The sequence below is a fragment of the Triturus cristatus genome, chromosome 2_1 (assembly GCF_964204655.1).
Source record: "Triturus cristatus chromosome 2_1, aTriCri1.1, whole genome shotgun sequence".
NCBI classification, from domain to species: Eukaryota; Metazoa; Chordata; class Amphibia; order Caudata; family Salamandridae; genus Triturus; species Triturus cristatus.
Genome location: NC_140581.1, coordinates 602,262,551 through 602,286,990, shown reverse-complemented (window position 1 = coordinate 602,286,990; position 24,440 = coordinate 602,262,551). Strand labels below are relative to the sequence as shown.

The window sequence follows — 24,440 nt, the reverse complement described above, 5'->3', positions numbered from 1 at the left end:
TCAGTCAGTAGAGCACAGCTGGGGCCCAGCAGCAAAGGGTCCAGTTGGAGCCACAATAAATGGGAGGCAGAATGGTGGCAGGTCCCCAAGGTGGTTACAACAGGGGCCACTGCCAGATATGCTACTTCCCCTAGCATTAAGTTGTCAGGCACGTGAATATTAGGTAGCCTGTTCTCACACCCGGCTCTACTCCTCACTGTCCTCATCAGGCATGTTGTGTGGGTAAGGAAGATGAGTGGGAGAGGGGGAACCAGCAGCTAGTGCTGTCCTTAGCCTGTCCTGTTATTCTGCCCATGGGCCCAGCTGGGCTCACAGCAGCTGTCCCGGCCTGTAGGAGGTCTGTCAGTGCCTCAGCAGTCTCCGGCTTCAGAGCCCACTTCTCTGGCCTCTCTATCTCTCCTTGGCAGCCACCAAGGCCCGACCCCCCCACTATTCGAGCCAGCACCTGTGTCCCTCTGGAGGCCCAACTCTGCCTTCGGATGTTGATGGGCACTGCGGGCATGCGCGTCGCTCCCTTGATGGTGGCAGTTTTCGAACGTGCTCCTGGCTCTGCACCATAGGCCACACCTCAGCCGCAGCATCTCCATCAGTCCCTCTAGCCTCAAAGCACACTTGTTGGGCCACTCGCACTCCTCTCGGCAGCCTCTGGGACCCCGGCACCACAATCCCGCCCAGGGCCCACTCCTCGGGCACCCCCAGAGGCCTGGTTCCACCTCACGGGGTTAATGTGTGCAGTGGGTAGACTTGAACTCAGGGAGGCCATAGGCCACTCCCTGATCATGCTCCAACTCGTCTTCAGAGCAGGGCGGCTGGTGACATTTGAAATTGGTGGGGCGTAAAAGTTGAGGATAAGTGTTATGTCTATAGCGAGCGAGCCGACTATCATTGGAGGGACTCGAGGGGAGAGGGACTTGCAAAGTGTGTGCAAATGGAGCATTTTACAGCAAATTTGAGAGGGCAAGAATGTTTATAAAGCAATTCTGAAGGTGTAGACTTGAAATATGCAAATACATTACAAAATACCCCATATTACAGCACTAAACGAGCCTCCTAAGCTCTACGTGCCTCTTCTACCCTCCGTGCCACCTCTGCCTTACGTGTCTCCTCTGCGCCTCCTCTGCACTCTGCGCCTCCTCTGCCTTACGTGCCTCTTCTACCCTCCGTGCTTCCTCGGCCCTCCGCGCCTCCTCTGCTTTCCGTGCCTCTTCTACCCTCCGTTCATCCTCTGTCTTGCGTACCTCCTCAGCTTTACGTACCTCCTCAGCCCTCTGATCCTCCGCGCCTTATGCTCCTCTTATACACTCTGATGCACCCCTTCTGTCCTGTGATCTTCTTCTGCCCTCTTCACCTCTTCTACCCTCTTCACCTCTTCTACCCCTTTCCCATCCCCCTCTCCCTGCGCCTCTCCGTCTGTCTTCTCCTCTTAAATCCCTCACACTGACATGTGAGGCCCTGCCGGACGGTGCGTTGAGGTCAGGCTAAGCACACAAACCTGACATCTGACAATCAGTTCCCAGACTCTGGTTGTAAAAATACCTCACAGTTCTCTGTCTGGCGGGAGTTCAACACTTTACTATTTCACTTCATTCCCCTCAAATCCTCGATCAGCCGCGTGGGCAGGAATGCAGTTTAAACACAGCTGTACAGCTCTGCCAAATTAATTAGCGATTTCGTTTTGTGTAATGGAGAGACTGGGAGAGAGTAGATTAAGTTACTCTCTCTCAGTCAGTCCGCCACCTCGCCCTGCCCCTCGTCGTTTTACAGCCAATGTTGCACCAGGGGCATAGAGAATAAAATATCCAGCTCGGGGAGAGAGGCAATCAGTCTTTGTGCTGGGTCCCGGGACATCTAGCTCGGGTTGGGGAGGTGGAAGATTAAAACATAATGCATAGCATCCGGTGGGAGCTGTAAAAGGCGGGGGTGCGAAGGTTGTAGCCTAATTACTGTGGGAAACAAAGGAGGTCATCACATCGCAAATAATCAAGCAGGTACATTTGTTAAAATTAATGGCAGCCCGAGCCCCAATTCAGCTCTCGATAACTTGCTAAAAGTAAACCAACCTGCTGCGCGCTCATTTGAAAGTAACGGCTGCAGGCGCCTTTCTTTTTCCAATTCCAGCAACTGTGTCCCGGAAATAGGAGCTGCCAAACTAATGCATAGCCAGCCACTCCCCTAAGGTCGCCTCAGCCTTACTTACGCAATTAGGAAGCCTTATTCACGAGGTGGCGAAAGGCTTGCTGCATTTTTTACCACCCCATGCACTGTGTGCCAGCCCTGCCCCTTCCCATTATTGTGAATGGCGCTCCACTGACCGTGCCCTGGGCCAATTCCTTAGCGCCCCATTTGTAATCCATTAACTGCCGCTTTATGTGGCCACTCCCTCAAGGCTGATGTCACCACTCACCCGCCTCCTCGCTTGTGCCTCGAGGGCGAGGAATAGCCCTCGCCCAGCTTTGCACATGCGGAGCAGAAAAACTCTTCGAGACGACGAGCACAAAAAAAAGATTTCACATAGCCTCACGGGGGAGCACCAAGCAGTGTGAGCACTTCTTAAAACTGCTCCATGGTGAGTTGAGTTCATTCTCTCCCTTTATTTTCCCCCTGATGCTGGTAGGTGGGGCAACGCCCCTTAAGACCAGCCGCCACTGCTTCAGAGCCTCCAGCCGAGCCCCACTGGTTATCCGCCCGCCTCCTTCACTTGCTGGGAGGTTCAGCAATGAGGCATGATCAAATAGGTGGATGGACGGGGGATTAATTTGTTTGCTGTTGCCGGGCCAACTTAAAGTATGTCCAATTTGCTTGGTGTTCAGCCACACCCCGTTGTGCCACATCATATTCGCCTATCTTGTGACATTCTCTCCTCCCGTGTACAACCATAGAGTGCATCTGTACATCATTTTCTCCCCATCCTTGTCGGTCAGTTTGTTCTGCCGGTTCATTCTAAGGGCCGAAGCCCATTCATTCACTACCAGACGTTGAGCTTAGAGGGATATACCCCCCTCAAATGAGCATTTTTGCAGTTTTGCTAATGTAGTACAGTGGGAACTGGTCTTTACAGGCTAATGATGCGAAAATCATGTCTAATTATTTGAAAAAAACTTTCAGGGATGATACTTGGAGAGTTCTATTAGACGTACAAAAATCTCCACAGTTTGATCATCATGTGTATGGCGGTCCTTCCCATTTCTGACAAAGGATGTTTCTACCACTGGGAGATCTCTCAAGTTTATTTTACGTAAAAAAGGATTTAATATGTACCCCATAACACTTTGTGGGGTCTCTTCATATCTATATATTTAGGTATTTGAAATGTTCCCTTTCACTCTCATTATCAGTTGCACTTCTGCCTGCAGTGGCTACCAATATTGCAAGCACAGTAGGGATGTTTCCCTGTTTATATGGCATCTGGAGTGCCATCTATACATCTTGATTATGTTTCAATCACATCAACAGATTGTGCAGGTCAGCCAGGTATCGTAGTATGTCATCTGCATAGAGAGATGTGTGCTCGTCCCAGGGATCATACATCTCCAGCCACCAGTGAGAGCATCTCTACATATCCACTCTGCCAGTGATACTAATGGAAGGGCAAACTATAAAGGGGATGTGGTCAGACCTATCTGCTCCCTCCGTGTATTTCAAATATTCTGAAAAGTGTACCATTAACCTTCACTTTGCCCAATCGTGTGTTTAGTTCAGGGCGTATTGTGTGTCCCCAACCCTATCTTTTTCTATATATAGAATGTCATTGCGGTACAGGATAGTTTTGATCTATAGAAGGTGCAACAGTGTTCTGCGAATGCATATGCTACCTCCTGGTCTCCCCGTATCCTACTCCCCCCCCCATCCCCCCCAATCGCTCTTTACAATGTGGATGTGCCCGTTGCCATCTACTTTCTTACTTATCCTTGCAAGGAGATTCTCAAAGTTATTCTTCATCTTGTATAGCTATCTCTGGGTGCTTAAATAGTATGCCTGTGCCTCGTTGGTAAATCGGTTCCTGTATGCCTCTCTTTTAGCCTGTAATTGCCTGTGCCACCTCTCATCAGGCGCTGGGACCTGGAGACTTTCTCAGCAGAGGATATCCTCCTCCTTTTCTCTGTATTTCTATTCTCTATTTTTTTCCTTCATGGTATTAAGTATTCTACAATGACTGGCTTGTGAGACTCCCATATCATTGATGGACTGCTACAGATCCCATGTTCTCCTTAAAATCTATGTCTGTGGCAGGTTTAACGTTGTCCACTGCTTCAGGCCACCTTTCCCTAGTGCATGTACCTCTATAAGAAACCAAGTCACAGTGAGTTGCCAGACAACCCCCCCTCCAGCTAGATAAGATGCATTCAAGAATCTATGTGCATATGTCCCTGGGGTGAATATATAGTCTCTCTTCGAGTGGGAGGTGGAAGCCTTAGAGTGGAAAGAGTAAGTCTTCCTCCTCCTATTTAGTCCTCTGTGTATGTCATGCAACACCACAGCTTAGTGAAGCCCACCCATTTAGAGGTAGCATTGTTCCCCCTCTATTGGCTTAAGGATATCATTAGTGTTATAATCACTACCATTTAAAGGGTCCCTCTCAATTATGAGCATTGCCTGAGGGACCTGTAGGAGCAGAGCTGCTAAGATGTTCAGCATTGCAGTCTGCAATCCCAGGGTCCACACACAGTAACAAACAAAAGCTTTACTTAGTCCCAGTACTTTCACAGTCATCCCGCTGTCATCTATCCATGTGTTTTATAAGTGGAGTGCAATCGATTTTTTTTAAATCGGTATTGCTACAGATCGAGACCGAGACGTTTATCCCAAATGGCAAAATAGCTCACATCTTCCCAGCTGTGCGTTTCTTGCAAAAATGTTACTTCGGATCCCTGTCTGGACAACCACTTCTGTACCACTCCTTTTTTAATACTATCCTATGCTTTTGTCAACCCACAATATGCACTCTACCTGTATCAACATTGTGTTTTGCGTTTGGTATGTTCCAGTTCAACCAACTTAGGCAGCGCCGTGATGCTCAGTCTACCCCGTGTTTTCACTGCTTTTGCATAAACCTATACCAAACCCAAACTTTAACTAAGGCCCCAAATCCACATAACCTGCACATTAGTAATGTGAGTTTAAAACTACCGCCCATTCATTGCATGATGTCCCCTCAGCCCCAACATATGTAAACTTCGATTATTCCCCATTCTCAACAGTGGGCCAAGCATATCCAGTGGGTGTATGTCGTGTCAGATCTTTTACCCATCCTTGCTTTTTACCTTCATTGCCCAGTTTAAGATTAGCTTATTGCCCCACCCCGAGAAGTGCCCCGCAAGGATCAGAGGTACCATTTCCACATCTTCCACTGGGGTTTGGATTGAATGTCCCGAAGGATTATCGTCTGTAGTGAGTCGTGGCTATGGTATTTCCGGGTTCCAAAGTCTGTTTGGGACAAATTCTATAATGCTGGGTGTTCCACAATATTGCATCTCAGAAGGGAAGAAGTGCTGCTTATTTCCTTCTGCTATGATCTTCAGGTAGGTGGGGAACTGTATCATATATTTATTCTCTCAGTCTCAAAGGGCCTTTTTCATCACGTCGGAGTTTCTCGTTTGCTTCTGCTCTGCGGAAGTGAAGGCAGGGAACAGATGGATCGTGGCAATTCATATGTTGTTGAGTCCTATGCCCTTGCCACCAGCAGGATAACCTCGTTTTCTCAAATGCTCAATATCCGCGCTACAATGTCCTTGGTGGAGCTCATCTATGTCCTTGTTGCACAGAGAAAAAAAGTGACAATCCTATGGTCTTGAGACTTTTCGTCATCCATTCCTCCACAAATAGTTGTACACTCTAACCTTTGGCTTTCTCAGGATTCCTCACCCTCTGGCTATTGTTTCTGACTTTGTTACCCTTATGGTATCTCCTTCAACATGGGTGCGGTTCAGGTGGAGGCGTGGCCAACTGAACCATGACATCCTTGGATGTTTGTGTTTGGTCCACCACTGGCTTATTGCAGAGGAAGGCATATTTGTCAGCCTGTGTTGAGGGCCAGTTTTGGTGATTTCTCACAGGTCATCATGTTGGTTGTATTCTCTTTTGGTGTCCATCTGTCCTAGGGGGTTCAATATAGATTTGCTAGGTAAATGTTCTCATGCATTTGCACTAGTTATCCCCTTGTGGCGTCCCTGCATACTTTTGTATGCTGGAGGTGGAGAGACAGGAACGTTCTTCTCAGTTTGGACCTCTCCATGGCCGGTCAGTGTACCCTCAACTGTTTCAGTCTATACGGAGTCACATTTCGCTGGAGAGACCAGTGTCTTCCTTAGTGTTCTTAGCACTTCGTTCTCAACCGTGTGCCGTGCACCATCAGTTTTAACAAGTGTGTGCCTTCCCCAGTCCCTGTGAGGCTTTGCCGCTTCTGTGCTTTTGTGCTCTCTAGTATCAGCTTATTCATCCTCAAGGAAAAAGTCGTGTTTCACAGTGCTTCCAGACACCACTCTGCTGCTGTGCCAGGCTCCCTTCTACAACTTCTGAATTCTAATTATTTGGGATTGCACACTTGCCCACTAGTTACTTTGATCTTTCGTCCGCATGAGAAGTTTGAACTCTCATCTCCTTCAGCATTGTTCCCTGGACTCTCTCTGCCCTCTGCATTCTCCCTTGAGTCCTTTGTTTTGAGGGTTGAAAGAATGCTCATTTAATCTCCTAAGCACACAAAAGGTGATAGGAGGATGCTTGCAATAAGTTTGCCCACTGGCAATCACTCAGGGTAGCATTCCAACCCATTGTTCTTTTGCCCACTGTCCCACCTCAGAGTAGACCCAGCTATTTGCAAATCTATCTTGACCCTGTTCCCATTGGAACAGTCCATCCTGAACTGCCAAGCAAGGTCCTCTCTTAACTAGAATGTGAAAACTAAGGTGGCAAGGCATGCAAAATAATGATGAACTGGGATGCTGCCTGAGTAATTACAAGTGGCTGAGATTAATCCAAGCATTCATTCATCACGTTTTTTGTATACTTAATTTTGTCAGATACCCTCAAAGCTTTGGAACAGTCTGCCATTGTCTCATGCAAGTACAGAATTGCTATCAAAATGCACCTGTTTGAGACAAGTGTGCAGTAGATACACATGCTTTGCATAACTCCGCCGTCTAGTGTTGGGCTCGAATGATTACAAGTTGTTTTTGTTCCAAGAAGTTTTCTTCAAGTCACAAGGCTGTATGACTCCTCCTCTTGGTAATACTGTGCATGGTCATCAACGGCGTCTTCAGATAGTTTTTTTCTGCTGATGGGTTCGGATTTACTCTCGCGCTCCGGTTCAATACTCCTTTGGGCTCCCTTCGGTTCTCTAGTAGATCCCTACTCAACGGTATTGTCTCGATCACTTCTGCATAGCTGATCTTCGGCTTGTTTCCTTGGCCCACGGGCCTCACCCGGCTGGGTCTCCTTTTTTCCACTTTCAACGTCCTTCGGAGAATGACCTGCTAATGGAATGAACTCCATTCCGCTTCTGTCCGAAGTGTCACTCTAAGTATCCCCATACTGACCAACACTCCGTTTGCAACCTATGTCTCTCAACCGATCATCGAGAGGAAAACTGTGAAGCCTGCAAGTCTTTTAGATAACAAAAAAACTCTTCCAGATCGACTCCAGTGAATGCTACATAGGCAAGCGGATGATGTACTGAACATAGTCTGTCGACAACAGAAGGAAGATGAGGAAGCTTCATGCAGCACAGAGGGAATCACTATCTATCCATGATTCCGAGTCCCTATCTGATCAGAAGTCGGCCACCCTTCAGCCGGCACAGAAGCATCGGACAGTGAGTACTTTTACCCTGATCCAAACCCCAAATCATTCCCTCTGATTGAAAAAGCTGCTCATGGTCCGCCTCGGCAAAAAGGCCATAGCGCACCGAAATACTGACTTGGAAGCCCACCCCTCCGGTTCGGCTCTGAAAGTTTCAACCTGCAGGGGGTGCCCTCATCTCCTCAACCTCTGGTTCTACAGCCCCTCGATCATTGGTCTCGGAACCAAAACAAAAACATAACATTTCGGATCCGACCACAGTTTCTACTAAATCTAAGCTTCCTCCACCGAAATGATCTCGGACCAAAACCTCCACCTGAGCCGATCCTCGATCTAATGCAAGAACGGCTCGACCGGAAGCAAAAAACAATCCAGGTTTACCCTGGAACCAAGAAAATAGTGCTTCAACCAGCAAAACCTCACTCTTCTGAATAAATACAGTTATCATTCCAAGAGGTTTCGGACATTCCTCTACAGCCTCCAAAAAGAAAAAGGATGCAGCCACTAGCCCATTACACATCCCGATTCCAACTTAACCTAACCCACATGCACCACCTCCACCATCTACTCCACCACCTCACTCAGCACAAGAGGCAGGTGACATTTCTCCACACTCACCCATCAAAGAGGATGATCAGGATATACCACAAAACATACACCCCGGGAGGGTTTGGATGACTGAGGTTGAACCTCAAGGCAATACAGACCATGATCTCTATCTCACATGGGCATCCTTAAGCCAATAGAGGGGGAACAATGCTACCTCTAAATGGGTGGGCTTCACTAAGCTGTGGTGTTGCATCACTACCTGATGCTTCGGCATATCAGGATTTAATATCAAGGACAGCAGCTTTCCATCAGGTCCCCTTGTATGAGGACACACTAGAGGAGGATTTTCTTTTCGAAACTTTAATGCTCAGCGGGGGGCACAATACCTACCACCTCTTAAGGGCATGATATGTCACGCAGACAAGCTTTTTAAGGACCCTGTGAAAGCTAGAGTCATTACACCATGCAATGACAAAAACTATATGGCTTCACCAACAGATCCTATGTATATTAGAAGTCAGTTAAGCCCACACTCCCTGGTAGTCTCTAATGCAAGAAAGGGGGCTTACTCCCGAACATCAGGAGATACACCACCTCCAGACAAAGAGTCTAAACTAAATTGCTAATAAAGGAAAACTCATTACCAGCAATTCCATTAAATGTGCATTAGATGCAGCTGACACCGATGCTAGAGGAATAAATACGAGTATCCTATTACGTAGGCATGCATGGCTCCATGTGTCAGGATTTAAGCCTGAAGTACAACAAGCTGTTTTAAACCCACCTTTTGATAAGGAACATCTTTTAGACCTCAAGGTGACACAGCCCTTGAGAAAATGAAAAAAGACAGAGGTCGCAAAATCAATGGGGGCTGTACAAAGAAGCAAATACCGTGATTCTCTTCATAGGCCCAATTATAAGCAATTTGCAAGACCTTCCTCATCAGACAACCCAGGGTCAGCATACAAAAACCAGGGACAATCCGCCACTCCACAAACATTTTACAGAGGTTCCTACAGAGGAGACATTTTAAAGGAAGAGGTCAAGGGACTGTCGGGGGTTGTCTTCAAAACGTTCTCCCTATTTGGAAATTTATCACAACAGATCAGTGGGTGTTGGATATTATCCAACATGTTTACTGTCTGGAGCTCATTACAACTCCTCCAAATATCCCACCTCGGAAACACAATCTATTCAATCAACATCAAAATCTCTTACAACAAGAAATAACGGCTCTACTACAAAAAGGAGCAATAGAACCAGTTCAAAAACAGTTTCAGGGAACAGGACTATACTCCCTATACTTCTTTATTCCCAAAAAAGATGGGTCTCTACGACCTATTCTTGATCTCAGATGACTAAATCATTACATCACATCAAAACACTTCCACATGGTCACGCTTCAAAAGATTATACCTTTGCTGCACATGGCTGCCTTAGACTTAAAGGATGCCTACTTCCATATACCTATTCATCCCGCACACAGAAAATATCAGAGGTTTCAGTACCAAGGAAAACATTATCAATTCAAGGTTCTTTCCTTTAGGATTACTGCCACTCCAAGGGTATTCAAAAAATGTCTAGCAGTAGTGGCCGCACATCTACGCAGACAAAAGATACATGGCTTTCCCTATGACTACTGGTTAAAAAAGCAAACAGCCTCCGCATTTGCAAACAAAATGCTCAACAAACTCTAACCATACTACATCAGCTAGGGTTCACCATCAACCTATAGACGTCACATCTACAACCCAAGACCATACAGATTCATACCTAGGAGCCATGTTCAACACACATTCAGCATTGGCATACCCAAATGCAGAAAGATAGTACAGCATAGTAACAGTTTCTAACAGGAAGTCAAATCCCAGCCAAAACATTTCTGTGACTTCCCTGCATGATGGCATCTCGTATTTCAAAAATTCTTCATGCCAGACTACACATGAGACCTCTCCAGGAATGTCTCTCGCATCAATTGACACAGTCACTGGGTCAACTTCACAATCTAGTGTTGGTAGACAGCCTCACACATTACTCTCTGCAATGGTTGAATCCACAATATTTATCCAAGGGGCGGCTGTTTCAAGACCCAGTTTCACAAATAATTCTCACAGCAGATGTTTCCCTAATTTGTTGGGGTACTCATCTCAAAAACCTCACAATTCATGGGGTATGGGACTCCAAACGCAGAACTTCATATCAACCACCGAGAACTACAAAGGGTTAACCTAGCAGTGAAGGCCTTCCTACCTCACCTACAACACAAAGTTGTCCTAATTCGAACAGGCAATATGACCACTATGTATTATATACATAAAAAGGGGGATGCACTTTCTCCAATTGTCTCAACACAGAAGATATGGAGATTAGCATTTAGGAATACATCACAACCTTCACCTCCTAGCAGAACATGTCCCGGGGACAAGCAATCAAATTGCAGACTTTCTAAGCAGGATGCAGCAACAAGTTCATGATTGGGAACTCCACCCCATGGTCCTTGTACCATACGCTCAAAAATGGGAGTTCCCACCAATAGATCTGTCCCCAACAAAATAAAATACAATTTCCCAAACTTTGCAAGCAAGTATCCACACCAACAGTCCAATGGCAATGCTCTATCGATGAACTGGCCAGGAATATTTGCTTATGCTTTCCCTCCTCTTGCACTACTTCCATTAGTGGTCAGGAAACTCAGGCAAACATCACTTACAATGATACTTACAGCTCCAACATGGGCTCGCCAACTATGGTTTTCAACACTGTTAGCGCTATCCCTAGTTCCACACAAGAAGCTTCACCTCAACCCGGATCTTCTCACACAGAACCACTTAACACTAAGACATCCCAATCCCAAGGAAATTAATCTTGCAATTTGGATCCTTGAGGTTTAGAATTTTGGTACTTGCACTTACCACAAGTATGTATGGATATTTTTATTGAGGCTTGCAAACCTACCACAAGGCAATGTTATACAGCTAAATGGAAAAGATTTGTTATATTCTGTCTGAAACAAAACATCAACCCTCTTGAGGTGAGTGCTGAAACTTTTCAAACACACACCCCCAGTCACAGATCTGGGTTGGATCCATCATCATTCTTTAGCTCACTTTGCCACCCCAATTCAGACACAGCTATATGCAAATCGGTCTTGCCCCCGTGCCTCATGGGACCAGTCCAGCCCGAACTGCCAACCCATGTCTTCCCTGGACCGGAAACAAGCATAACAAGATGTCAGGGGAAGGCGCTGGGTGTTTGTTATGTACTTTATGCTGGACATTTTTATGGCATTTTGTCCCAATGTGGTCGCCTGCTGCAGAGGCCATGAGGAATGAAGGAGGGGTCACTAGCAAAGAAAGGAGTGGACAGTGTAAGGGTAACGAGCCTTGTGGATTGAGGGCTAATCAAAGACATCTAATATTCCATCCGACAGAGAGACTGTTTTGAGGGCTACTGACCTTAAGCTTTATTTGTAAAAAGGTGTGGCAGTAAGGATGGAAGCAAGAGGATTTAAGGCAAATAGGAAGGTGTGTGAGAGATGATAAAAGAATTCATGCCTGACAGAAAGTTAACAAGCATTGGCATAGCCAATAGGTCTTGCCTTTGGTACCTTTTATAAGCGATTAGACAGATGTTTGGTTTTGGCCTTTGTTTTAAGCTATGTTGTAGAGCAGTGTGGCTGCTGTGCAGCTATGTTGCTTTGTAATGTTGAACTTGCTTTGTGTTGATGTTTTAGTTTATGCTGATGTAGTGTATTACTTATGTTGAAGTTGTGCTTTGTTGGTGCTGAATTGCTTCTGTGGTATGGCTGTGCTGGTGCTGATGTGGGGCTGCACTGTAGTGTTGTAGTGATGCGGATGTGGAGCAGCGGCACTGATGCTGAGGTGGTGCAGCACTGTTGCTGACGTGGTTTTGTGTTGGTCCTGATTTGCTTTTGAATTTTGGCTGCGTTGGTGCATTGATGCTGGGTGGAGCTGTGCTGATGCTGAGATGGTGCTGTGTAGTACACCAACATCACAGCCGTACATTGCAGACGTGTGTGCGTAGGCATTATTCTGTTATTACTGCATGCTGATTGGCGGATCTCACATGTAAAGTGGAACGTGAGTTCCGAGGTGGTACAGAATCATACGACTTTCAGCAGAAGCCAGGATTTTGTCCCGGTTCAAAGTCAGCAGCGCTTACGACTATGCTACATCCCCTTCGCAGTGACTGCATGCTGACTGACAAAACGAACATATGGCATGCAAAACGTAGGTATATCGCGTGTGCAATCTACCAAGATTACTGCATAGTGACCAGTACAAGGAGCCGTGTTATCCCATTATGTTTGCAGCTACCCAAAAACTAAATTAGTATTATCAAAGAAAAAATAAACTTTTTTGTTGCAATATGATATGTTTTTTAAAACAAAAACGTTGTTTTTACGCTGGTTCGTGTAGCTGTGTGAATAAATCCCACTGTATTAGCATTTGTTTTGGAGGAAAAAAGGAGCCTGAAGGTCTGCTGTAGTGTGAAACATTAGCATGTTCCCTACAGCTGCGAAAGGAAACCAAGACAACCTAATTGAGTGTAAATAAACCTCTTTGTAAAGATCCTAATCTTTGTGTCTGCAGCATCTGTGAGATGCAGATCAGTAACTTAAAAACAACGTGCAAAAACAACTGTAGGTTACAGCTAAAAGGTACAAAAAACAAGAAACGCGATACACACGTAAAAGGATTTTAAAATGTACAATTGATTTTATGGATGCCACACAGGCCCTAAAGTACATGGTACTACAATTATTTTATAAAAGCGTTCCAGTGTGTTTATAGAAAACCAGGATTGAATCCAGATTCCAGGCATTCATATTATGTAGTGGTATTTTACATATAGGAAGAGCGCACTGGTAAATATAAGTCTATATTTTCGGGGGCTTAGCACTAGCACCTTATAATCAAGATAACAGCTTCTGCTCTAGTCTCGAGCACATGTATTTTTAGTGCATCATAAAAATGTAAAGTATGTGCCCAAAATCACACGTTGTAGAGCAAATTTTACTTCTGGAACGTGAGTTCCAAGGTGGTACAGAATCACGCGACTTTGAGCAGAAGCCATGATGTTGACCTGGTTCAAAGTCAGCAGCGTTTACCACTAGGCCACATTCCTTTCGCAGTGACTGCATGCTGACTGATACACAAAACAAACATGTGGCATGCAAAATGTGGGTATATCGCGTGTGCAGTCTACCAAGATTACTACATAGTGGCCGGTACAAGGGGCCTTGTGAAGAGCAGAATGGTGCGCATTGCCTGGTTACTGCAGGTCGGGTGTACACCAACATCACAGACGTATATTGCAGACGTGTGTGCCTAGGCATTGTTCTGTTATTACTGCATGCTGATTGGGGGAGAAAAATTAAAACATGAAGCGCAGAAACTGTTCACATGTTTGCTTTACTTTTATTACAGCATTCTGGCTGGCACACTGCATTTTGTTTCCGAAGAGTAGAGCGCTGTGAATTGTAAGGTTTTTTTCCGTATGCCTAGTGACACGAAAGCAAACGCGAATGCCTAAAGCTGCCACCTGATAAGATTCTCGGAACATTATTTGTTACAAATTCAACACTAAAAGCTCATAAGTCACCAACATGAAGGAGCTGCCTCGATTTGTGATACCGGGGGCCTGTTTCCCTTCATCTGTTTATGGAGAGCATGTGGGGGTATAATGCTAATCAGTGCTAAAATCATCGCAACACAAATGCAAACATTAAAACTCACCGGTCGCACCAAAACAAAATTCCATCCACGAGCAAATTACGAAAGACACCAACACCAAAAACGAAAACAAATTCAAAGCCAAATACTTCACCAAGCTAGTGGTACGATTAAAACAAAATGTGCTCCCTAAAGTGGACGCCTAATAATATTCACAGAACATTATTTATTATAAATGCAACACTAAAAGCTCACAGGCCACCAACACGAAGGAGCTGCCTCGCTACTCCTGTGCAGCGTGATCGCTAACGGGGCCCCCCTATCCTGGTGACAACAACCCGTACCTACACGGAAGGGATTTGCGGTACCGGGGCCTGTTTCCCTTACACTGATTGTGGGAAGCATGTGGGGGCATAATGCTAATCAGTGTTAAAATCATCACAACAAAAATGCCAACATTAAAACTCACTGTGCACGGAAGACATTTGCGGTACCGGGGGCCTGTTTCCCTTAAACTGATTGTGGGGGCATAATGCTAATCAGTGCTAAAATCATCCCAACACAAATGCAAACATTAAAACTCACAGTTCACCCCCCCCAAAAATACCATGCACGAACTAATTAAGAAAGACACCAAAAACGAAAAATAGTTCAAAGACAAATACTTCAGCACACTAGTGGCAGGTTTACAGTAGTTAGGCGTTGCTGCATAGGTGTTCCCAAACAGATAAAGGAGGAACTAAAAGACATATTAACTGGTCAAAAGCAAAAGAATTAAGCTGACAAGTGACCAAGCCAATAAAAAGGCAATATGCAGCAATAGTCAGAGTTTCACACTGATACTGATTACTGGCTGGCTCAGAGAGACAGTGCATACGCGCTGCCTATGCGAGACCTAAAAATGGTTCACCTATCGTGAAGAACCAGGATAGCCAAGAGAAAGTCATTGCGGGTAGCAAACTGCCTCCTCCCCGTCTTCACAATGTCACCAGTCAGCCCTCACATGCAGCCTTTCTACAATATATATTTTTACCCACAAGCCCATATCTTAGAGGGATTTTGAGGGCAAGAAACATGAAGGGCTTCTCATTGCCTGAGTGGGTCTCCCTGTTGTCAGCATTAGGGGAAGAGTTCATCTTCGCCATTGTGTACTAAACACTTGATGCGAGTCCTGTTTGGCCTAAAATGGGTTCCACGCTTCAAAGTTGGCTGCCAATTTAGCTACAAGCGTGATGACCACATGTGCTTTGGGGACATAAAATTTGCAGGATGGAGAACCATGCCCATTGTGTTTAAGGACTTCAGGGTAACAGCAAGAAGGCAAATGTGTATGTTCTGATGCTGTGCAAAGGTCTGCTGACTGCCAGGAAGAACATGCTGGCTTGTTGCTTTACAGCAGCTTACACAAGGATACTAGACCATGCCGACGTATGTGGCAACATCGACAGAAGAGGGAGTTGACTAAGGCCCTTTGTGTTGTATGACACTTACCCCAAGCCGTCACACTTACCCCAAGCGAGTCACCTAATCAAGACTGTGCTAAACAGGTGGTGTGGGAATCCGGGTGGGAGTTTCCTGTATTAATACTGTCAGCTGGCATCCTTTTCTTCTTTGACAGAATGACTTGGGTCCACCTTCGAATTCTAAATCGCATAAAGGAATGTTTTTCTACTGCATTTAAAAGTCACTGTTAATAAAGAACTCTATTTTACCCACATACCTGTCTTTAAGGTATCCATATGAAAGACTATTACACTGGGTGTCATGGTTACCAGTCTGTAGGTGCAAGAGTAGGAGAAGGCCATAGAACCCGAAAGAGCGATAGAATGATCTAGCCAGCTTTCAGCCCTATAGAAACGTTTTCATGGTCATTGTGAACACCTCTTACAAGGAAGTGTGAGGAGTCTGAGATGGTAGGTATAAACTTTGAGTGAATCAATATTTTACAGAGGTAAATGTATAATTTGTGTTTACAATCTAGTTAATTCATTTAATATGTTGTGTAATTTACCATCTTATTCTTGCTTCTGAGTGCCTGGTGGGGAGAATGCCTAGAGGATGGTGACCTATAATTACACGTTTGTTTTACAGATCTGGTTGCTATTCCCGACTTCCAGTCTGGGGCAATGGAAAACTGGGGCCTGACCACATATCGGGAAACGGCTTTGTTGTTCGATCCAGAATCGTCCACTGCATCCAATAAACTCTGGATAACTATGATTGTGGCTCATGAACTAGCTCACCAGGTAATATCTGTGCATGACAGAAAGCACATTTAGGCATAATGTTTTAAAGTCTGGATTTTCATTTTGTTTCTTTTTAATAAAAATTATAATAAAAAATTGGGTCAATTCAGAAAACTTGGGGCTAGCAGAAACACGCTTGAACATAGGAAAAAGTCAGAGGTATCGCACACTTTTTGCACATGGATTGCAAAGAGAGATATGCCAAAGATATACATGGTTGTACATATGTGTTTGTACCTGCCACATGTGCCAAATATATACAGTTGTAGATAAGCATTATAAGGTGCATGTCGTCCGGGCTCTAATTTAGGAAGGCGCGACCAAAGACGAGGCAAGCAAGTAAGTCCAACCTACAAAATAATGTTTTTTCGGAGATTCACAAAACCCCATAATAAACGTCCCTCAGTGCCTTACTATAAATTAATGTACCTCTATAAGTGATGCAAAAATAGCTCTTATATTCACCAGTCGATTTTGCATTCACAGAAGATACCTAGGAATAGGTGGAGCGTATAAGAGATATTTTTTGAAAACATTATTACCAAACTTAAAACAATTTTCAAGTTGGGAGTTTGTGCTTACCTGTATGCATTGGGTACATAACACCTGTGCATGAAAATGGGCAAAATCAGCATCCACATTAATGCCGTATTTATGTGTGCAAATTATGTATTAAAAATAAGAGTTTTTTTGTAAGCCGCTTTATTCCTCACTCCCGCTGCTTGCAAATACTTTGTTACTAGTTATTACTATTGCCTAATTCGCTGCTACTCAACCCACGCACCTCAGAAGGATGGCAGGATACCTGGTTTCGGGTTCATTCGATGCCAAGTCTAAGTCCTTCATTTAGAGTTGGGAAGAGCAGCACCGCACAATATCTTAGCAGGGCTGCTGCCATTCCAAGCTTGCTCTTCTCTCAACTTCATTTGGAAGTGGGGAGCCACTATGTTTCTAATAGCAGAGCCTCCAGAGACTTAGCCATTCAAAACCCAAGATCAGGTACCCCTTGCGTGACAGAGTCTTGTCACTTCAACAGAATGCCCAATCTATTTAAAGGTTGTCTTCCGAAACACATTTGTTGTACCTAAGTTTGCCAGGAAAAATGTGTAGCCCCATACAAAATCGCTGTGCATCAGGACCATTGATTTTTTTAAATGAGTGTATGCGGTTTTAAAAACAAACACACTAATGATTTTTAGAGGTCAGTTTCCCTAATTGTAAGTCATATCAATACAGCCCTTCTGAGTACAGCTTTTAAATCTTAAAATGAAATGTTTAATCCTTCTCACAGTTGAAATATTTGTCACATTGAGTAATATTATGGTGCATCTTGTGCACCAATTCTGTTCATTTGTATTTCTGCTACCCCCAGCACATGCCTGCTGTCGGAAATACAGTAGAGCGCTGCAATGCATCCATAAATTCGAGGAATGTTCCAACTTGAAAGACATAAAGCATAGGCTAAGTTTTTGAGCCAGATCCTAAAGAGAGCACCTCTGAAGGCAACTGAAGTGCAGTCTAGTTTCCAAGAAGCTGACGTGAAACCCATGAAGAATAATTTGGACCATCTTCCAAATATAGGCTTTTACCACTTATGTGACTGATAGGCCTCCAAGGTCTTATCGAGTTGGCATACTTGTTTAGATGCAGTGTTTCCCGTAGATGCCATGCAGTTCAACCGGTTCATCTCCGCACTGCAAACTAATAAATAAGATACCTCTGTACTGGCAAAAGCCAACCAGTTTCAGTGTATTTTCACCTTTATTCTATAACTCAGCTGATGTTCGAACATATGACGTTACAACGCATGCTTTTACAACACAGTCTTTACATCGCAACTACCACTACATTGCATAATTTTACAACGCATTTTTTAAAACTACCATTACAACGCATACCATTACAATGCATAATACTTTTAGGGCAACAGCAGGGTAAGTGTTGGATAGTGTAGGGATAAAAATTACTATTCCCACTCCAGTGAGTGCAACAGTAGGGAAAGTGTTGGATAGTGTAGGGGTAAAAATTACTATTCCCATGTACCCCAAAACCCATACCCACCCTAATACTAAAAGAATCTCCATTACTTACCTTATAATGCGTTGTAATGGTATGCGTTGTAGTGACGTGCGTTGTATTGGCATGCATTGTAATGGCCTGCAATGTAAAGGCAGTTGCGTTGTAACAGTTGAGTTGTAAAGGTTGGTCATTGTAATGACTGCGTAGTAATGGATGTTTCCCCTGATGTTCTCACAAACAAAAAACATAATTTTGCTTTTCTATGTTAGTCACTATATCTTTCTTTTTTTAATAAGCACATCACACCTTGAGCTAACACAGCAGACATACACATTTGTTGAGTATTCACAAACATTAGTGTGGAAATCCTCTTGTACTAACCTTTGAAAGGCAACCACCAGCCTAAATCAGTTTTTGGGCTCTGTTTCCATTCAGAGCTACTTTCTGGTCAAATTGGAGCCTGGAGGCCTGACTCTAACCTCATCAGCTCTACGTCATTCTTGTTCTAAAATGAACAGAACCAGATCTTCTCCAGCTTTTGCAGGGAAGGTAATTGTAACATGATGGGGCTAGGGAGTTTAGAAAACATTTGCTTGGAAAACATGGATATGATCTTTCCCAGCTTATTCTCTTAAAGGTGTTCCGGGATCTCAGGCTCAACCCCAGGTGTGCTCATTTTTCTGTGCAACTAACTGTTTGGAGAGGGTCTGGGTTATATAGTAATAGCACACTTCATTATAGAGCTTAACAATGTTCGAGGCATGTGGGCTGCTGAATTCATATCTGTGCATAGATCGCCGCCTAGTGTTGGGTCCGGATGATTGCACATTGTTGTCCTGGAAGAGTCTTCGAAGTATCACGAGATAGGTGGCTCCTCCCCTGGACTACAGTGCGCATGGGCATCCTCTCCATCCTCAGATTGTTTTTTTACGCCATTGGGTTCGGATGTGCTTATCTTAGCTCAAGTTAGGAAAACTATATTTAGACTTCGTCGGTATCGTTCGCGTTCGGTATCGGTAACTTCTTCTTTCACCTCATCGGATCGAGTTCGGACAGAACTTCGATCGAACATGGAATCGAAGACTCCCTTCAAGAGATGTCCTCTATGTCACGCCAAATATCCCCACATCGACGTCCACCCGGTGTGTAACAAATGTTTGTCACCGGATCACGATGAATCCAAGTGTATGGCCTGCGCCCGATTCCGGTCAAAGAAGACACTTCGGAATCGACGTGCAGCTCGCTTGGAGGCCAACAAATCGGCGCCTACCCTGGACAACATATTCGGGACCAAGGATGAAGATGTCTAGAGGGTCGAGGAAGTGGAATCTGATTCTGCTTCGGAACCTGACTCCAACTATGAAGCCGAAGACGAGGGGATATTCCAGGACGAAGAAGTCGTCGACGAGGTAGGAGACGACAATGGGGCCCTTGGGGCCGAAGAAGATAGCTCAGGCGAGGAGCTAGGCCGATCCGTCGATACTGAGGCCCAGGGACAGAATGTCCATATGGCTTGGGTCGCGGGGTCGCCTGCGGGCCTCACCCAAGACCAGTCACTGCGTTCTACAGCCCCGCCTCCGGGCTCGGCTTCGAACATTTCCAACGAGCCGGAACTTTGTAAGACCTCTCGAGTCGATCCATCAAAATCGAAACTGAAAGCTGCACAGGTGAAACCGAAACTAAAAGTGCAACTCCTCGTCGGATCGAAGGCTTCCAACCCTTCACATCCGCAAACACAAAAGGAGGACATCGGAACCGAACAGCCTAAAGGCACTGTCGGTGCCGAGGAAACACACGGGGTTTTCGGCGCCGAGAAACACAAAAAGGCCCTCGGTCCCCCGAAGCCGCAGATGCCTTTAACAACCAAAGTTGGGGCGCGAACGCCTACAGCCCAGATGACCGATCGTGCATCTACTGCAAAGGGTGCCGACGGTGCGAGGATCCCCACTCCACAGGGCGTCGACCCGAAAATTCGAATCGAAAAGCCTAAGTCGGGGAAGGGACCTGGGACGGCCTCCAAGCCGGTCCCCGAAGTGCACGTCGGTTCCAGTGCACCATCGCCATCCCTGGTGAAGCAGGTGTCTCAGTTCCTCACGCGCATCAGGGAACGGGACACACCCGACCCGATACAGGGCCCCGAGCCGAAGAAGGTCGCGAAGGCTACATCGACGCCGGCGCCGATCACTTTTGGATTGCCGCCGTCGGGAACACCTAAAATGTTCGCGCTCCGGAAAGGCTTCGCACCCGCAAAACCTGCACCTGCAGATCCACCTGTAGACTACTCACCGGAGCGGGTCCTCGACCTCGAAACCGGTAAACTGGTGTTTCGGAAGAGAAAAATTGTCCCGGTGAACACTTTGGAGTCCTATAAAATCCCGCTCAAGAAGAAAATGGATTCCGGCTCCACTCCACTGCCTGTGGAACCTTATCAAACTTATCCCCACCACACACTTGATTTTTCTCCAACACCTTCGCAGACGGATGCAGGTGACACCTATTATGAGGATACCACTTATCCTCTACATCATGACCAGGATGAACCACAGGACCAGGATCACTCATGGGGAGACCCAAATGACCCAGGTGACATCCACAATGCTCCTGACACCCCTATCTACAATATAAAACCATCCCCTGCTGAGGACACTGCTACTTTTAACGCCCTCATTGAACGGGCGGCTGCCAATCACGGGGTTGAACTTCATTCAGACTCTGTTGAAGAGGATTTCTTAGTGGACACGTTCTCCACATCAGAAAAAACGGTTAAGACACTTCCAATGCTAAAAGGCGTTCTTAAACATGCTAAAGACATCTTTAAGTAGCCAACAAGAACACGAGTGTTAAACCCCAGGATTGAGAAAAAGTATAGACCAGCCCCAGGAGACCCTACGTACATTAAGGGTCAATTGCCATTGGACTCCCTGGTTGTTTCTAACGCCCGCAAAAGAGCGAACTCTCAAACTACTGGTGATGCTCCTCCTCCGGACAAAGAGTCCAAGGTGTTCGAAAACTCTGGGAAACGGGTGGCAGCGCAAGCATCAAACATCTGGCGCATTGCCAACACCCAGGCACTTCTAGCCAGGTACAATAGGTCCCACTACGATACCCTGGAACCCCTAATACAACACCTACCAGATGAGTTCAAGGAAGGGGCGGAGCTCCTCATTAGAGAGGGGCAACTCATTACCAATGCGTCCATCAAATGCGCACTGGATGCAGCAGACACAGCAGCCAGGGCCATCAACACAAGTGTGATGTTACGGAGACATGCATGGTTAAGAATATCGGGCTTTAAACCAGACATTCAAACAAATATCTTTCATCAGCCAGTCAACCCAGACTTCTTATTTGGCCCTGAAGTTGACACCACACTCGAAAAGATTAAAAAAGACACTGAGACTGCTAAATCTATGGGGGCTCTACAATCCCAGCAGTTTCGTAGTGGCTCCTTTCGTCGCCCCAGAAGTTCAGGAGCAGCTAGACGTCAGGGCTCCCAGCAGCAGTACAATAAAGGAGGGTCACAAAGTCCTTATAATAAAAACAATAGGGGTGGATACCTTGGCTCCAGCACCAAGGGCAGAGGCAAAGGAAACAACAATACCAGATCCTCTGCCAATAACAAACAGTGACATCTTGTCACTGCCCCCGTCCACATAACACCGGTCGGGGGGAGATTACAACAGTTCCTGCCAGTCTGGAGTTCCATCACCACAGACAGGTGGGTCTTAGACATTGTCCAGTACGGTTATTGTCTAGAATTAACATCCATTCCACCCAACATACCACCAAGACAACGTCCTATGTCCGTAGAGCACTTGACATTATTGCAGCAGGAAGTACTGAGTATGCTGCAAAAAGGAGCCATAGAGCCCGTGCCTATCCAACAGCACGGTTTAGGGGTGTACTCTCTGTACTTCTTAATCCCCAAAAAGGACGGCTCTCTCAGGCCTTTACTGGACCTAAGACCTCTCAACATGTACATTCTGTCGGAACATTTTCATATGATCACCCTCCAGCAGGTCCTGCCGCTACTCAGTCAGGGAGACTTCCTAGCAACACTAGATTTAAAGGATGCGTATTTCCACGTTCCCATACACCCATCCCACAGAAAATATCTCAGGTTCACTATTCAAAATCAACATTATCAGTTCAAGGTACTCCCTTTCGGAGTAACAACAGCTCCCAGGGTCTTTACCAAGTGCCTTGCGACGGTGGCTGCTCACTTGCGAAGACAACATATTCACGTCTTCCCTTACCTGGACGACTGGCTTGTTCAGGCAAAGTCAGCCCAGCAATGCGCCAGCCACATGTCCCACACCATTCACCTTCTTCACAGTCTGGGATTCTCACTAAATTATCCCAAATCACACCTTCAACCAGCCCACGTACAACAGTACCTAGGCGCGACCATAGACACTCTGGCTGCCAAAGCTCAGCCAACCTTAGTGAGAATCAACAGCATACAACTGCTTATAGCAAAGTTCAGCCCTCAACACTCCCTTCCAGCGCGAGTGTTCATGCAGTTGATAGGCATGATGGCCTCCTGCATCTTCATAGTCCCGCACGCGAGACTACATATGCGCCCGCTTCAAGAGTGCTTAGCACGTCAATGGAATCAGGCTCAAGGACAGTTGAACGACCTAGTGTTGGTGAGCGGTCGGGCATACAACTCTCTGCATTGGTGGAATCCACAAAACCTTTGCAAGGGCCGACCGTTCCAAGAGCCTGTTCCACAAATAATACTGACGGCGGACGCGTCTCTCCAGGGATGGGGAGCTCATGTACTCAATTATACAGTGCAGGGACTATGGACGACACAGCAGAAAAAGATGCTCATCAACATTGTGGAACTGATGGCAATCTTCCTAGCCATGAAGGCGTTCAAAGTACACTTGTGCAACAAAGTCGTGTTGATCCGGACGGACAACATGACTGCCATGTACTACATTCAGAAGCAGGGAGGAACACACTCTCCGCAGTTGTCTCATCTGGCTCAGAGCATGTGGAAGTGGGCCATTCAAAGGAACATGTTCCTCATGGCGGAACACCTCCCGGGCAAGGACAACCAGATGGCAGATCTGCTCAGCAGACACAGCCACCAAATGCACGAGTGGGAGCTGCATCCATCAGTACTCCAACCGTTCTTCCAAAAGTGGGGTCATCCAGAAATAGACCTATTCGCCACAAGGGAAAACGCAAAATGCCAAAGCTTTGCCGGCAGGTTCCCACATCCACAATCGCAGGGCAATGCGATATGGATGAACTGGTCATGCAGATTTGCGTACGCTTTTCCCCCAGCGCCATTAATACCGCTAGTGGCACGCAAACTGAGGCAACACTCACTGACACTCATCCTGGTTGCTCCAACGTGGGCACGCCAACCATGGTACACCACGTTTCTAGAACTTTCCGTGGTGCCACATTAAACGCTGCGACTAACGCCCAAACTTTTAACGCAGAACCATGGCGCAATTCAGCACCCAGATCCGCAACAGCTGCACCTGGCGATCTGGCTCCTGAAGTCTTAGAGTTTGGATACTTAAACCTGCCTCCAGAATGTATGAACATCATCAAAGAGGCCAGGAGACCCACCACCAGAGCTTGCTATGCGGCGAAATGGAAAAGGTTTGTCATCTACTGTCAACACAATGACATCAACCCGCTAGATGCATCTACTCAGAATATCATCTGTTACCTGCTACACTTATACCAATGCAGTCTAGCATACAGTTCCATACTCATACATCTCACCGCAATAGCAGCCTATCTTCAAAACAGGCAACACCTCTCATTATTCAAAGTGCCTGCCATCAAAGCATTCTTGGAGGGACTTAAACGAGTAATTCCTCCACGGCACCCACCGGCGCCGGTGTGGAACCTAAATGTGGTCCTCACCAGATTGATGGGTCCACCTTTTGAACCTCTACGTTCATGTGAGATTCAATTCCTCACCTGGAAAGTAGCCTTCCTGGTGGCAATCACTTCGCTGAGACGAGTTAGTGAACTCCAGGCACTAACCATTCAAGAGCCATTCATACAGGTTCATGCGAACAGAGTTGTACTACGTACCAACCTCACCTTCATGCCTAAAGTACTATCACAGTTCCACATGAATCAAACTATTGAACTGCTGGTT

General features: G+C 45.9%; 1 protein-coding gene across 3 annotated transcripts in view; it reads left to right on the top strand.

Annotated features, from left to right (window-relative positions):
* Window positions 1–24,440, top strand: part of LOC146865673 (endoplasmic reticulum aminopeptidase 1-like) — a 529,832-nt gene that overhangs the window by 163,934 nt on the left and 341,458 nt on the right. For all 3 annotated transcript variants that reach the window (XM_085632533.1, XM_085632531.1, XM_085632532.1), the window contains exon 6: window positions 16,131–16,285. In XM_085632533.1, the coding sequence (XP_085488659.1) occupies window positions 16,131–16,285 (155 nt within the window). The remainder of the gene's footprint in view (window positions 1–16,130; window positions 16,286–24,440) is intronic.